Genomic DNA, 16950 nt, shown 5'->3' on the forward strand with positions numbered 1-16950 from the left:
CTTGTCTATGCTTTCTTACAAGGATGTACTTGAAAAAGATAAAATGTAAACAAACACTTTGAATTATTTTATTTGTCATAATGTCACTAGGTTGTGGCTTTGTTGTTCTGAAATTTTTCTCTGTGTATGTATGTTCCTGTTAACTGAGAACTGGAGATTTGGGTATGGAAGAAGGCTAATAAAATCCTAAGATCTATGAAATGAAGCACAATCCTAAACTAAAAATCATGAATGGGAATTGAAGTGTCAGGTGAATTCATGATATATGCTATCTTAACACACACACACATTTACTTATTATCTCTGTCTCTTGAAAAATGCCTAGAAATATTAATCCAATAGCAATGAGATCCCAAAGCCATATATTTTGGTCACTAAATACCACAAAAATGAGCCAGAGCTTCTGATTCTGGGCTGCGGGGAGGAAATGTATTTAGTAAGTCTGGACTAGTCTGTCACACTAGATAGCAAGAAGACTATCCAAGACTGTCCCAATACCAGTCCCATTAAGTCCCATCATGTGTGTCAGAGTAGAATGGTGCCCTGTTGGGTTTTCAGTGGCTTTTTCTGGGAAGATCACCAAGCCTTTCCTTTGAGAACACTATGAGTAAAGTCCATTCTCCAACATTTCAATTAGTAGTAAAGCTCATTAGCCATTCACCAATCAGGATATCCTTTCAAAGGTACTCTGAGGGCCTGCTTGAAAAAACCTTCACTGACCAGAGGGGCTGATAGAAAAATGCAAACACAAAATCAAAAGTACTATTTGAAAAATAAAACATTTGTCATCTTTGGATGATATTAGTAAACAACTCAATATTTTTAAAATCAATTAATAAAGGATAAGATGAAATATCTGTCAAGTTTGCATATTACTTGTGATTTAATATAAACAAATAGTTGAGGAGATCAAATTTCTCCTGATAGAAATAGTCTAGTTAATAAGAAATGATAGAATTATTAAAATCTAAACTTTGAGAAACCCTATTGAATAAATAGCATATTTAATATTTCAAATAGTCTGTGTCCAAGAGAGACACAAATAGTCTAATTGTGCCTGGCATGAAGAAGAGAGGTTGCTTTAAGAGGTCCATAAAGGGGTGAGGTAGAGAGTGAACAAGCTTTAGAGTGACTGACTAGGAATACACAACCAATTACAGTAGGACTCATAATTGTAATAAATAAATTATAAGGAAGAAGACAATATTAAATATGTTAACATCAATGGAGTATTTTATAATATTGAGGATTTTTAAAAGTGCTCTAAGAAGCATTGTTAGGTGTTACCCAGGTGTGTCCAAGGGTTGTACGACTGGTAGGTTTAAAGCCGTATTGATGGCATAGTGTTAGTTGTTGTTAGGTGCCATCCACTTATCTTGAACTCTTAGTGAATCTATGTGTAACAGAATAAAATATTGGCGGGTCCTTTACCATCCTCAAGTCTTATATTTGGGCCCTTTGTTGCAGTCACTGTGTCAGTCCATCTGGTTCAAGTCTTCTTTCTTATCTTCGACCTTCTACTTGACCAAGCTGATGTCCTTCCCAGGAACTAATCCCTCTTGATCACATGTCCAACATCTGTAAGACAGTCTTGCCGTCCTTCTATGTCCACGCTATACTTCTTCCCAAATTGATTTGTTGGTTCTTCTGACTGTCCATGATCCTTTCAATATTCTTTACTGAGACTATAATTAACATGCATCATGTCTTCTGCCGTTTTCCATATTTATTGTTCAGCTTCTACCTGCACAGGAGGTAATTGGAAATGCTCGGGCTGGATCAGGTGCACCTTAATCCTCACCGTGACGCCTCTGTTCGCCAATATCTTTGCTTGCTCATGGAAGCTCATTTGTATGTTTAATGAACAGTGAGGATGTGTGGTTAAGAGTTGTAAGAGCAATCAATAAATTATTTTTTAAGTGAGGATGTGGATAGGTGTAATACATAATAAGATTAGCCATGAGTTGATCATAGGTACATAGGTGTTTACTATGTATTCATTGTTTTTATTTTTGTAAATACTTGAAATTTTTGAAAATAAAACACTGGAAAAAGATTAGCAACCAACTTAACTTCTTGAATGTTTTCAGAGCCAGTCAAATATGTCCAAAAGCTGGATGTGACCAGCAGACGACCAGTTTGAAATTCCGCATGGGGTTTTAGAACTATGATCTCTCCTTTAAACAGGGGAAATTCCTTTCACCCTCTTCCGTTTACGCCCTGCCTCCGTTCTTCCTGCATAACTTGGCGAAAAGAGGCTAATGGATCTGTGCACGTGAATGACCGGGCATTACAGATTAGCTGGAACAGAACGTTCTCAGAGTATGTGAACAGCTGAGTGCATGGAGCAATGCCTTCTGGTATTCCTGCCTTCCCGTGGGCCCTTCTTCACTCAGCACTCTTTTCAAAACAGAGTGGGAGTGTGCAAGAACTTTGTTTCACTTTGTGACCACAGGAGGGGTTTCCAAATTTGCCTAATCACGTTTTCCCTGTTTTCTTTTGGTTTTTCTATTTCAGGATGGAATGGGAAACTTGAGAATCACAGAAAAAGGTCTAAGGTTAGAAGGAGACTCAGAATTCTTACAGCCGCTCTACGCCAAAGAGATCCGGTCCCGGCCAGTAAGTTTCTGCTGAAAGAAGGAATGATTGCTTTGTTGCTCTGATGGCTGCAGAGTGTGGAGTGTCGGAGATGGGAGGATAGTATAATGTCAGAGATGGGAGTATAGTATAAAGTCGGAGATGGGAGTATAGTGTAATGTTGGAGAAGGGAGTATAGTGTAATGTCGGAGATGGGAGTATAGTGTGATGTCCGAGATGGGAGGATAGTATAATGTTGGAGATGGGAGTATAGTGTGATGTCGGAGATGGGAGTATAGTGTGATGTCAGAGATGGGAGTATAGTGTGATGTCGGAGATGGGAGTATAGTGTGATGTCAGAGATGGGAGGATAGTATAATGTCGGAGTTGGGAGTACAGTGTGATGTTGGAGATTGGAGTGGTGCTCAAATCTGAAGCTGTGGAGTGTCATGCTGGTCTCTCTGAGCCTCTTTCCACTCCTGCTTAAAGAGGGGGCAAGAACCCTCTCTAAACAACCTAAGCACCTTAAGTACTATACAAATGCAAGGTCAAATTGGTATCATTTTTTAATGAAGACAAGTGTTTCCAGAGCACTTTTTATTTCATTTTGTGTTTCATTAGGAATTTGGACAAGGTCGCCTGTGTTAGTTCACATCAATGTAGTATCAACAGCTATGCTCTGATATGACATTGAAATAATTATTATGATGTGTGTAGTACATATCCAACATATACCTGCTCTGCGTTCATGATTGTGGCTGATGTTGGGTGCTGTCCAGTTTGCTTTGACGCATGGCCACCTAATGCAGAACAGAAGGAAACACTGAGCCATCCTCACAATGGCTGTTAGGTGGAGACCATTGTCTCCACCACTGTGTCCATCCAGCTCCCTCTCCATTCTCATTCACCTAAATTAATTTAAAGAGCAGTGAGATAAAGGGAGGACTATTGTTGCTCCCGTTTTACAGATTACTTCTTTGAGACTCAGAGAAGAAATTTGAGTCAATACAAATGTTTACTACAGAAGAGAGTAAGGATTTGGACTCAAGAAAGCTAACTTTATAGCCTTTGTGTTGAGCACAGCTTTCCCTCCCCAGGTTTTTGCTGTCTTTCTTTGTTTTAATGGCAATCCTAGTGATTCCTAGGGACCTGGCTTTTATTTTTAACCATTCTTAGGAAAATTCACTTTATTTTCCAGTGGGCTTTCTTAATTGACTTGTTTGTTGCTATGATCTTATTTTTGTTTTTCAATGATATTAGCATGTTTCTCAGTGAAAATGGTTATGAATGCATTTACTGTCTCTGGATTCCATATAAGCAAAGAATGACATGAAAATTCCCCAAAGCATTATTTGCCTTATTTTCATTGATAAGCATAATTAATGGAATTCAGCAACTTGATATAGTGGGTCATTTTTTCCAAATGCCATTTAAACAGTGAAATTATAATGCTAACCCTTATAACTATTGCATAATTATGATGTAACTCCTGAGCTTCCTTGAAAAGCAGAAGGGAGGGAGCCAGGAGGTTAACATGAGCACAGATGGCAAAGCAGACGAATCACAGAATAACTACAGAATTTAAGAAGAATGGGTAATACATTGGCATGGGCAATTAAAGTGTAAAACTATTACAAAAATGTTTACTATCTTTGAAGAACTTCCACCCTAGGATATTTTATAATAACAGTATACGCTACAGTGAAATATGTCAGCCCTGGTCTAATTTGGTGATGCTGCTGCCTATGGCTGAATGGCGACCATCAATTTCAAACAGTAAAAAAAATGCAGGTTATCTAAATTGTTCTTGATCAGTAGTTAGTTTTCCCAACCTGGAAAATCGGTTCTTAAGTCATTGGTTTGAATTATGAGTTGTTTTCTAGATTAATAATAGTATCTATATTAAAATTCTTTAAGTCACTTGTTTTGATGAGTAATTTCCTCTTTTGAGATCAACAAATTTGTTCTATAATGGACCACATTGTAAATATTCTAAATGTGTAGGATTTTTTCTTTACTAGTTTTAATAAGTAAAATTTATTCCTAGAACAATGTCCATGGAAAAATATCCATGGACCAGTTTGACAGCACCTTTGATCTACATACACTGGGGATATTCCCCTGAACATATGTGTAGTGATTAGGTTACGTATGGTTAGGAGAATGGATTTAAAAATTGTGGGTAACACAGTATGTTAAGCAAAACATCCTGAAATTGGTTCTGGAGTCAATGTCCTATAAAGCATTTGACTAATACGCTTCACGTTGGAAGACTTGAAAAAGGATGGCGGTTATATTTCTTAGGCCCATGCACTGGAATTCCACTGTTAGCAAATGAAAGAGAGTTTCCAATAGTTCTTGAGAAGCTTCTATTATCTCTTATGTCTATTTTTCATAAGTTTTGAAGCCTCCTCATAGATCAGCCAATCTATGTGAGAACGGACAAAACCTGCTGACCAATTTAGAGAGATAAGTATTCTTGATTGGAAGCTGAAAAAAAGTAACACTAATTTCAAAATAAATTTCCGTATTAAAAAATCAACTTGTGAAATCCATTCCTTTTAAATTACTGTATAAAGTAAATAAAATTGTGTTACAACTCATTATCTTTTTCTGATTTATCAGTAAAACAGTTTTCCTCCCAATAAATATGTAATCTGTAAAATATTTTATCCCTTTTTATGATAACAGAAGACTTGCTTTCTAGCTGAACAATAAACACGACATACAGATATGTGCATAGTAACACTGATGTGTAAGTCAGCTCTACATGTGACATGTGTTCTCCATCATATGCCACCTCATAGCTCCAGACCCTGTCCTCTTCTACCTTCAGTGTTGTTGTTGTTGACTTTTCTTAATGCACCTGGATAATCCTTGAGCACCACGTTTGAAGGACTCTTCACTGTGGAACAACCTGCAGTATAATTTCTCTACAGGTCACTGTTTCTTCTTTTATTTTACAAGGCAAACACTTCCCTCTATTTTCCCCATTGAAAGGAGATCAGTGTCCAGTGAAACCAGATTAGTCAGCCATCCTAATGGAGGATTACTAATTAAATCACACTTGGCTGGTTTGCATTTCACTGAGCTGAGGGGAATTGAGATTGGTTAAGTTGCCCTCGTAGTGTTCGATACTGTATCTGATTTCATTACTGAAGGTTACAACCTGGATAAAGTCACTATAAATTGATTAGAACGATAGCAATCACATAGGAAGATAAGCTAATGAGAAAATGTTCATCTTTATAAAAACCTCCATCTGGGAATTCCATGAAAGTGGTAGGGCCTTCTAGCTGCAACCTTAGGAATGCATCACTTCTATTTGATAAGAAACATCCCATTCATAAAACAGATGGAGATGGACACACATTAAATGAATGGATTTACTATTACAATTGAAGACTAGTCTATTCCTAGAAGCACCACTTATATGTGTTAATATAGAAATGTATAAATCAAAGGCATTTGATAGCATAGGAAAACTTTTATCTTTGTATCAACTTGAGGGGTGTTTTTCATTTTGTATGTACTATAGTTTCTGGCAGGAAGCTAAAGGTTCACAGAGTGAATTAATACACAGTAAAATGACCTTTGCCACAAAGAATCATTTGGGACAACAAAATTTGCATCTCTTCTTGAGAGCAGTCCCTGGCCTACCTTCTCTTGATGCTCGACTAGACGATGTTTGATAGAATGCTCTGCAAGGGAAAGTACGCTCGTATTTATGAGGCACCAACTATGTGCAGGCACTACGATAACTGGAGGAGACGAAAAAACAATTAGAAAGTAAATTACAAGTGAATTTATCTCCACTCTTACCTCACACTAAGCTTGAAGCCTTGGCCCCTTGCTGTACGGAATTTAGAAGTTCAAGAGATAAGAACATAGGAAAAGACATTATAAGAGGGATCAGACAACGAACTCCTATTGGGAAAACGAAGGAGAGAACTCTTCTATTAAACTTAAGAATAGTTTTTCTATGAAATCATTCAAATGTGTATTAAACAAAAAATATCCCACTAAGAGATCTTGAGGGCATTCAATAAGGAAGGCCGGAGAAGCAGCGGTGAGCTTGAATTATAGGGCCAGCAAAGAATGCCGAAAGGACCATGGACGTCTGAAAGAACCAACAAATATGTGTTGGAAGAAGTATTGCTAGAGCGCTCTTTAGAAGCAAGGGTGGTGAGACTTCATCTCATGTACTTTGGACATGTAATCAGGATAGACCAATCCCTGGGAAAGGAGACAGGTCTGGTAAAGAAGAGGACAACAAAAAAGAGAAAGATCCTTGACAAGATCGATTAGCACAGTGGCTGTAACATTGGACTCCAACCTTAGAAGAGTTGTGAGACTGGCATCGGACTGGGTAGTGTTTCATTCTGTTGTACTTGGGTCACTGTGAGTCAGAACCAACTCAACACACCTGACAACAACAAGAGAAGGAGAGGAGGAGAAAATGTGGAACAGACTACCGTCTTAAGAGACAGATATGCCTAATGATTGATAGAGACTGATAGAACCTCCCCTGTGCCCCCAAAAGCTTGTTACCTTTCAGGTCTTGAATTGGACTCAGACCCACTCGAGAGTAATCGAGCATTTAAAATGAAAGGGCAGCATTTACTCAAAGACGAGGAACAGAGGGTTAAGAAAGAAGGCGAGATGGAAACAGAAGATAGAAAGGAAGTGGGATAAATGTACATTGAGAAGATTGCAGTGGATGAATGGAATCAAAATGTGTATGAACTGAATGTAAAACTGATGAACTGCTCTTTACACTTTCACCTACTTCAAAATAAAGTGTTAAAAATAGGAAGGATTTCTTGACATATCCTCCTTCTAAGTTTCAGTTTGTAACATTTTATTTTTAATTAGGTTTTAAGAGCAGATCAACGGTCTTATTTTCCTCAATCAGCACATATTTTGTTTCAGTTCATTAAATCCCTGGAACTATCCTCCATCCTACTCCTTCTTGTGTTATCTTTAAAAAATGTTTATTACCTACAGAACTCACATATTCTAAATGGTTCACCGTTAGCATAACCTATCTATAAACTTGCTTAAAGGTGTGTTTGGCTGGATTCTCTAGAGAAGCAAATCCAGTGATCCTTATATGAGTATGCATATATGAAGAAATATCAAGAAATCGCCCATTCAGTTGTAGAAGTAGGCATGTCCGAGCTGGTTTAAACCCAGGGATGAGATGTTAGGAAAGTTGGAGACCTCTCCCAACCCATGTAGCTGCTGGAGCCAACATACAGGAAGCAGGAAGACAAAGCAAGAGGACCTCACACCTTTCTCTCTCTCTGTCTTCCCCTTTCTGTTGAGGAGCCACATGGACACCTACACAAGCTCTGGAGATGCATCCACAAGACGTTTCACCCCCTGGCCAGTGATCTTCCCACATTTTGTATCATTGCATGTGGCTGCATGAGTCTGAACAGATATTTATGGACTAGCATTGGCCTATGGACTAGTAACGTGCTTACATTACAGGCTTGATCTGGACTGGGCTGGGATGTTTTCCTGAAACATAACTACTTCTTAATATAAAGCTCTCTCTTACACATATATGGGTGTCTCTGTATTTGTTTCTCTAGTCAACCTGGCCTAACACAAAGCCATTACCATTAAGTCTATTTGTATTCTTAGTGACACTGTAGATAGAACAATCATAGTGATGCTGTAGGGGAGAACTGTCCTTTTGGGTTTCAGAGGCTGGAAATCTTTAAGGGCTTAGAAAGCCTCATCTGTCTCCTTGTTTAAATAAGTAAGACTTCAAAGGGAGTTGGCTTGATCTCATTCTGAGCCCCTTTGTAGAGGTGTAGAAATGTGCTCCGTAGGGTTATTATTCGTGGCTCGGATCTTCCTTTCCGCCAGTCAGGCTTGTCTTTGGAGCTCCCTCTGGGTGAACCCAAACCAACCAACTCTCAGTTATGAGGTGAGTGCTTCATCATTTGCACTGTGCAGGAATTCATGAAGGTGAATGATAAAATTTGTTTGATACTTAATACAGAAGTTGTCTTAAAGTTGGTGTTCTAGAAATGATAGCTCCTCTCTGTATCTTGTTCTTTTGACGTCAGCAAGGACATTAATAATTATAGGGATGATTTTCACAATTAACATCATCTGTTCCAAATCTGGGAGCCCCGGTGGCATAGGAAATTGTGCTCTGGGTTGCTAATCGCAAGGTCAGCAGTTCAAATCTACCAACCATTCCGTGCATGAACAATGAGGTTTCTTCTCCTGTAAAGAGTTACCACCTTGAAAACCCAAGTGAGTAGTTTTACTCCGTCCTGCGGAGTTGTTACCAGTTCAAATGGACTCAAGGGCAGTGCATTTGTTTTGGGTGGTCCTTTTTACCCCTCCTTTTTTATTTATCTACTTATTTTTTTAAATTATGGCAACATTTAATAGTTTTCCTGATATAATGTTCCCATATCATACACTTCCATCATTAACTCACTTTTAAAAGACTTGTATATACATCATCGTAATCAGATCTAGTATTTATTACCTCCTGCCACATTCATTGTTGGCTCCCCAATCCCCCTTACCCTCCCCACCTCCTCACCTCCTCACCTCCCCACCTCCTTACCTCCCCACCTCCTCACCTGTTTCTCCTGTGCTTCATAAACTGAGAAGCCCAGAAGAAATCATAAACAACCAAAGCACAATGAAGCTGAAAAAAGAAAATAATAATATAAAGATAAAAATCAAGGTAAAGATTACGAAAGCAAAAAAAAAACGCCAATAATATTTTAAAAGCAGAGAAGGGATTTCTGTCCTGGAACAAGTGAGGAATATTTAAGCCTAGAGCAAATTCTGATTGGGTCAGAGGGAGGTCAACTGTCCGATATCGTACCACGGTTTGATCCACTAGAATCAAGTTTATACTCATCTGTGTCTGACAGCAAAGCTGCTTGTTTAGTTCAGCTATCATCTAATGTTTGACTTACTTAAGCCTCTGCTTGGGAGGATTTTTAATGACAAACTCACTACCTTCTGAGGAAGCAAGCCAAATATAATCACTTTGTGTTTAAAATTATTTTTCTGCCACTGAAATTTGTCCTTGCAATGTTCAATACCACCTCTTCACTCATTCTTCTAATTTAGTTTCAGATACCTTTGGAATTCATAGAGAATTGGCAGAATCTTTCTCAAAAAAAAAAAGTTTAACAGTATATGTCAAATCCCTTAATAATGTATATATATGTGCTCTGATCCACTAATGACATTTCTACTCATTTTATAAAACATAGCAAAGGCAAAATGTAATAAAATCCTTAAAGGTCAAGAAGCACACACATGCCAGTGCTGTACAAAGACCAGTTGAAATTTTGGTTCTTTCGAAAGCTGAATTTCCACATTACAATGAACTTTCAGGATATTCAAGTTTGCTAGCATGCAGAAACTAGAGAAACACTGACCAGCATGCGACACGAACTGTAAACTCTCGGCAAGTCATTTGGCCACATCTTCTCTTTGTTTACAGAAAAATGTTCTTCAAGATCCATTTTGATTTCAGAGTGATGTGAACTAAAATTTATTCCACACGCCTGAATTGACAGAATAACCTAGGCTTGAGGTTGCAAGTTATTAAACATTCCATTTGAGAAGTAATTTTATTTAAGGGCAGCAAGTACTAAGCTCCAAACAAGATAAGAAATTACCCAGACACTCCAGCCGTACTTAACGAGCTCTCGGGGTGCTGGGGGTGTTGTGTTAGCTATGACACGCGGCACTTGCTTCATGGGGAAAAGATGAGGCTTTCTCTTCTCATGAAAATTTACAGCTTCAGGGCAGTTCTACAGTGCCCTGCATGATGGCTGTGCATCATCATTGCCTAAAAGACCGTGTATTTTTGTGTGTGTGTTATACTGCTCTATCCAGAGAAGGACCCTGGGGCCACTAAGGGTTAAGTGCCAGGTTGTTAGTCACAGCATCAGCAATTCAGACCTTCCAGGGTCCAAGGAGAAACATGAGGCTGGATGTTCTTGCAAAGATTCACCACTTGAGAAGCCTAATGTAGGGTTTTGATGAGTCAGACTGAGGAGTCCTGGTGGCAAGCATAGTGGTTATGCATTACGCTATGATCTGCAAGATCAGCAGTTCAAGACCACCAGCTGCTTCACCGCATAAAGAGAGGAGCTTCTACTCCTGTAAAGATGCGTCATCCTGGAGCGTCACAGGGGCAAGTCTACCCTATCCTAAAGGGTTGCCCTAAGTCCGCATGGACTACCTGGCGGTGAGTGGTGTGAGTTGGAATCAGCTCCGTAGCAGTGAGTTTGGTTCTTGCATGTAGCCAGATGAGACACCCCGGTGCTAAAGTGGATAAGCACCCAGCTGCTAACTGAACTATTGGAACTTTGTATTCAAAGCCCTCTCCATCAGAGGGACGTGGTAGTCTGCTTCTATTTAGATTCACAGCCTTAGAAATCCTGAGGAACAATTATATTCTATCTTATGGGATCTCTGTGAGATGAATCAGCTGTGGGTCCAAGCTAACTCGATGGCATATGAGGGGAACCCAAAATAAATGAGATAAAAGCTCCACTGGGCGGAGCATTCTCAGTATACATTGTTCCAGCTAGGTGAGCATCCAGCAACTTACTCTGAGTTAGTGCACCCAGTGGTGTCCCCTGGGAAAGTTCTCTCTGATCACAGTGAATGAACTTTTTCCCTAAAGCAGTTTCATTTGAACCTCTTTTTTTTGTGATGGCCAATTTAAGAAAATGGCATGCGGCTGTGAAATTTTGTTTCCAGCTTGGGAAAAGTGCCACAGAAACTGTTGTAATGTTGAGTACAGCTTACAAGGACAGCGCTATGGGAATAACTCACGTGTATGAGTGGTTTTCTCATTTCAAAAAAGGTGAAATGTTGATTGATGACAAACGTTGTTTTGGACATCTGTCAACTTCTCAGATGAAAATGTTGACTGGTAGTGCACTTGGTGTTCATTCCACCAGGACAGACTGTTAATTGAGCTTTCTATTTAGAGGTTCTGAAAAGAATGTGACAAAAGAGGCCTGATTTGTGACAGACTGGACTGGTTTTGCCACCACAGCAAAGCACCTGCTCACTCAGCCGTCTCAGTGCACCAGTTTTGGGCAAGAGATAGCATGCTCTCTTGCCCCTCACAATTTGCTTGCTTGATCTTGCTCTGTGAAAGTTCTTTTTGTTTCTTCAAATGAAGAGGGACATGAAAGGACAGATATTTGATGTTGTAAAAGAGGTGAAGAAAAAACACAAAGGAAGTGCTGTCAGCCATCCAAGCAGATGAGTTGAAAAATGTTTCCAAGAATGCGTCATAGATCTGACAAATGTATTAAGTGTAACAGGGAGTACTTTAATGTGAAAAGATTTGTTATATATTAAAAAAATTTAAATACATAGTCTTGAAAAAAAACAGTCTGTTTTTGAGGGGTGCCCCTTGTGTAGCACCAACAACCTAGAATCTCTGTGAATATGAATCAGATTGATAGCAAAGGGTATAAATAGCAAAATTCACAATTAAATTCTTTTTTATTTTAATGCTTCAGCTTTAAATGCTGCAGCAATGCTTTGTTTGTCTTACGACAAAGTTATCCTTAGCCATTTCTCTCTCAGGCTGGATCACTTTGAATGGCATGTTACCACCCTCAGAGGATTCATTAACACTTGCAATGGAAACCAAAATAATGGTGGAAATATAGAGGAACCAAGCTTCATTATGACTGATAGAACCACTGGCGTGATGTTTTCTACAATTTTATTGTGAGCACTAAATGACATCGTTCAAATGACATTACCCATAAACCATTATGATTTAGGACAAATTTTACAAACTCAGCCCAGCCTACAGAAAAAGTTTCTTTGCCTCACACAAGTATTTTCCTTGCAATAGGCATTACTTCCTAATATTTAAAGTCCTGAATATACAGTTTTGGAAACCTACACTTCCTGATCACCATAAAAGACCAGTCCTCACTAGTCATGATTGTCTCTCACCCAGACAGCGTCACTCACATTGAGGGTCTAACTTCCACCAGAGAGACATATCCTGAGTATATGGAGTTGTGAATGTATATGTAGTCCTATAGGGCTGTTGTGAGTCTTCATTCTTTGCTTCTCATTTATCAATTTTGTCCCAGTTTCCTCTAGGATTCCACAAAAAGATCTCCTCCTGTGGAGATGATCGCTTTGAAGGCAATGGCATTGATGGCCTTGAGGCCTGGCTGTGCTAAATCCCCCAGAGAGGCAGAGGCCCTGGCCCACAGCATCCACTCCCCACTCTGAATTCCCTAGAACAGTCCTGCCTTTGATCTTTTCCCGCTAATGATTGCAGAGCATGAGCTGAGGGAGGGGAACAGACAGGGAGAAGAAAGTATGGAAATTTGCATTCTGCATGCTCTGCATGAGGTAATCAACCCAGAAGTAAAGGGGGATCCACCCACACAAACACACACACACACACACAGGCTTCGACCGCAAGACACCATTGTCAATTTTAGTTCCAGTGCACAGAGCCGTGTCCCTAGTTAGGCCAGAAACCAATTGAAGGCTGGGATGGCTTCTCTTCGGTGAGCAAAACAGCTTCAACTCCCAGCTGAACATATTGCACACAAAACAGTATTTTCCATGCCACTTGCATGGAACATGAGCATCTTGCTGTCTTTAATTAAGAAGTTAACTGGACCATGAAGTATCGCCCGAGTAAATAAAAGTGATTTGTACTGTCAGAGGGGTGCATTAGGCATCTTTGCATTTCTTTGCTCACACATAAATTATGGAAATTATTAAAAATTGCATTTCAAAGTTGATTGGCGCTCCCCAAGTATATCTATCTTTTTAAATGTCGTAATTTATGGTGGACAGTTGTGTGAGCCATCTGCCGGCTTCTCTACGTATTTATTTATTTTAAAAGTAAACATGCCCAAACTTTGAGTAGACTGACATATAATACTGTGATTGGTTTTTTGTTTATCTTGGAAAACAGAATTATTTGCCTTAGAGTTAAAAACGGCCTGATGAAGACTTTGTCGTTTCTATAATTTGGGGGAAGTTGTGCGTGTTTTTCTTCAATGCAAACCAGGCTGGAAGTGTAAGACTACCTGAGTGCTTCGATCCGAGCTGAGGTGGACTGTTCTGGAGAAATGGGGCTACATTTAAAATGAATACGAGAATGCTAAATCCCTTTGATCTAAGTGGCAATGGGTAGGTATTGCCTCAAATTGTTTTCTGCTGTTTGTACTAGCACCTAAACACCTGTCGTGAGAATCGGTAAACTTGTGTGGCAGACAGTTCCCCTGTCTTTCACCACTGCTTATTGATCCCGAACTCCTACTGTACACACTCCCCGTGGTCAAACACATTTCTACAAAGGATTTAAAGCACCATACAAGAAACATGAAGCATAGCAGAGTGACAGAAAAGATACGATGGTGAAGGCTGGGGAAAACCTCAGTGAGAATAGTAGGCAGAGATGGTAGCAGTTAATGGGGACAGGCAAGAATGTGTCATATTCCCTACACCTGGGGGTTGGCTTTGCCGTGTTCAAAAACACACCGTATTGATTGAACCCGCCTATGTCCTATAAGAAATTCAGATTATACTAGATGAGGAAGTGAGTGAGCTTGGCAGTTTGCTATTCTAAGAAGTACACGCATTATAAAATTAGGCCATCCGGGATTTCTTCAGCCCTCTCACTGGCCAGTAGTGAGAGTGCAAGGCAGTCATTTCTCACGTCTCAATGTACCTGTGTACTATTGAGGCTGGGCCTAACTAGTCAGTTTCTTATCCTCTTTATCTAAGACCATTTATGTACTTTTCTTGACATCTCAGAATAGCAGCTACAGAAAAGCCATACTGCAGAGGTTGCCCCAGGGTTGGTCCCTACAGCCCTGTCTCCCTGGCTGCTAGGTCTCCTAGTCATCATCCCCAGGTGACTTTATAATGTCAGTGCCATCCATGTGGGAGGTTCCATGGACCACAGCCTGACAACTATCAGACTGGATGACAGTTAGCCCTAAACTCCATTCAGTTCCTTGCTTGCAGCACCTCAGAGAACACTTTACAGACGATGTGATCCCAACTACGGCCTTTACCCTGTAACTTTACTTTCCTTCATAAAATTATATTACACTATGTTACACTCTACTTCATTGCACATATGTTTATTTTTATTATTCGTCTGTCAGTCTGTCATACTGTGATGAATAATGTATTTCAGGGATGCTGGAAGATAGGCCACCAGTACTTCAAATACCAACAGAGTCTCCCATAGTGGAATGTGGGGGACCAGCCTCCACAACCGAATGGGTCCAAGGGGGGTGGTTGTGTAATTGAGGGGTAAATTAAAGAGATGACACAGGACATGCAAGGGTCACCTTCGCAATGATTTCAGGAACCAAGTCTGAGCAGAGAGAGAGAGATTGTATTCTCATCATCATTTTATCTACTCTTGGCGCATGCAAGCTCCTCTAAGTACAGGTAACCACATACATAGCAGGGAGGGGAAGTATTAGGGCCTTGCATGTAACAGTAGGTGGATGAACTAGGGAACTCAAAATATGAATGGGAGGAGCTCTCTCATGGAAGAGACCTTAATGACAGAGAAGCAATGTTTCCAGAACATTCTTTGGTTGACACATGAATGAAAATGAGAAGAAACCAGTGTGAACATCCATTTATAATTGGAATGCGTAATATACATAGTATGAAATTATAAAATAGGAAGCCAACAAAAATTAAATGGAACACCGAGGTCAGTATCCTAGGCATGTCTGAGCTGAAGTAGACCGGTGTTGGCTAGTTTGAGTCGGACAGCCATACGATCTCCTATGACAGGAGTGACAAAATGAAGAGGACTATTGTCACAGTATCATAAAGATGAGCACTTCGCGATCTATCTTGAGAGGCAGCACTGTCAGCGATAGCATAGTATTTGCTAGTTAATATGACTATTATTTAAAGTTACATACCAATCACTGTGCCAGAGATGAAGAAATTGAAAATTTTAGACAACTTTGGGAGGTACAGATTAGTGAAATATGCAATCAAGATACATTGGTAATTACTGGTGATTAGAATATGAACATTTCTTAAAAAAAGAAGAAGGGTTAGTAGAAACCTATGGTTTCATGATAGAAATGCTAGAGATCACACAATAAAATTTCACAAGATCATTGACTTATTCATTTCAAGCATTATTTTTCCAGTAATGTGAGCTGCCTTTATAGAGGTAGACATCACACAGGAATACAATAGATTACGACCTCAGAGTGAGGGCCTAGAGAAGCCAAATATCTATCAACACAGCCATGGGCTGGCATTTAGTACTCGGATTTAACTCCAAGTTGAAACTAAATAAAATTAAAAACAGTTGACAAAAGCAGAAATGCAACGTTTGGTAAAACCCCCAGGAATTTAGAGACCACTTCAAGCTTAGATTTCATGGGATAAACACAAGTAACTGAAAAATGAGCTGTGAGATTGTATCAAGTTCATCTTATTTGAATAAATTAAAAGTTATGTTAAAAGGCAGAAAAGAAAAACAAAAGATAGATGCCAGGAGAGACTCTGAAACTTGCTCTTAAATGTAAAGTAGCTAAAGCAAAAGGCAGAACTGTCATAAAAGAGCTAAAGAAAATATCTTAAAGGGACATTCAATAAGACAAAGGAAAGCACTATAATCAAATGTGCACTGATCTGCAAAGAAGAACCTTTTGGCATTTCTGAAGCTGAAAAAACGGAAGAAAACATTAAAGCGTCAAGTCACTCTATTAAAGGAGTCTATGTGCAAACTGCTGACTGACATACGAAAATAAGATGGAAGGAATATACAGTGTCCAAAAGAAATTTTCAGCTAATTTGAGAGGTAGCATATGGTCACGAATCCATGACATTGAAGGGAGAAGTCACAACTGCACAAAGCACAACATGGCTCACGAATTGAGGGTGTCCTAATTGAGATGATTCAGATAATGGATGCAGGACTGAAAGTGCTCGCTCGTCTGTACCTCAAAATTTGGAAGACCACTACCTGGCTGTCTCCTGGAGGAGATCCGTATGTCCTTGAAAGCAGCCTGGGCGTGGGCGTGGCCATACATGACCTCTCTGGCTTTCCTGTTGTCCTGAGGGAGGGGCCTACCATGCCTCCATTCTTCCTCTTTCTCTATTCTGACACAGACTAACCCTCCCACAACCCTCTACTTCTATGGTGGGTTCAATGATTCATTGCAACGGCCACAAAGAATTCACAGACAATACTGAAAATTAAGGAGATTTATCAAAGGACGGAATGGGTTGCCACAAGTGAGCATTGTAAACAGTGAGGGTAGAGTTATTTTCCACAGCGACACCTCTCCTTCGTCAACAGTCAAGTCTGCCTCT

The 16950-nt window shown here is 39.6% G+C and overlaps 1 protein-coding gene across 2 annotated transcripts in view; it reads left to right on the plus strand.

Moving 5' to 3' along the window:
- The window catches only part of SGCD (sarcoglycan delta), a 517919-nt gene that overhangs the window by 214704 nt on the left and 286265 nt on the right, over positions 1-16950 (plus strand). For both annotated transcript variants that reach the window (XM_075541882.1, XM_075541881.1), the window contains exon 3: positions 2518-2619. In XM_075541882.1, coding sequence (XP_075397997.1) covers positions 2518-2619 — 102 coding nt within the window. The remainder of the gene's footprint in view (positions 1-2517; positions 2620-16950) is intronic.

The sequence above is a fragment of the Tenrec ecaudatus genome, chromosome 2 (genome assembly GCF_050624435.1).
Source record: "Tenrec ecaudatus isolate mTenEca1 chromosome 2, mTenEca1.hap1, whole genome shotgun sequence".
Taxonomy (NCBI): Eukaryota; Metazoa; Chordata; class Mammalia; order Afrosoricida; family Tenrecidae; genus Tenrec; species Tenrec ecaudatus.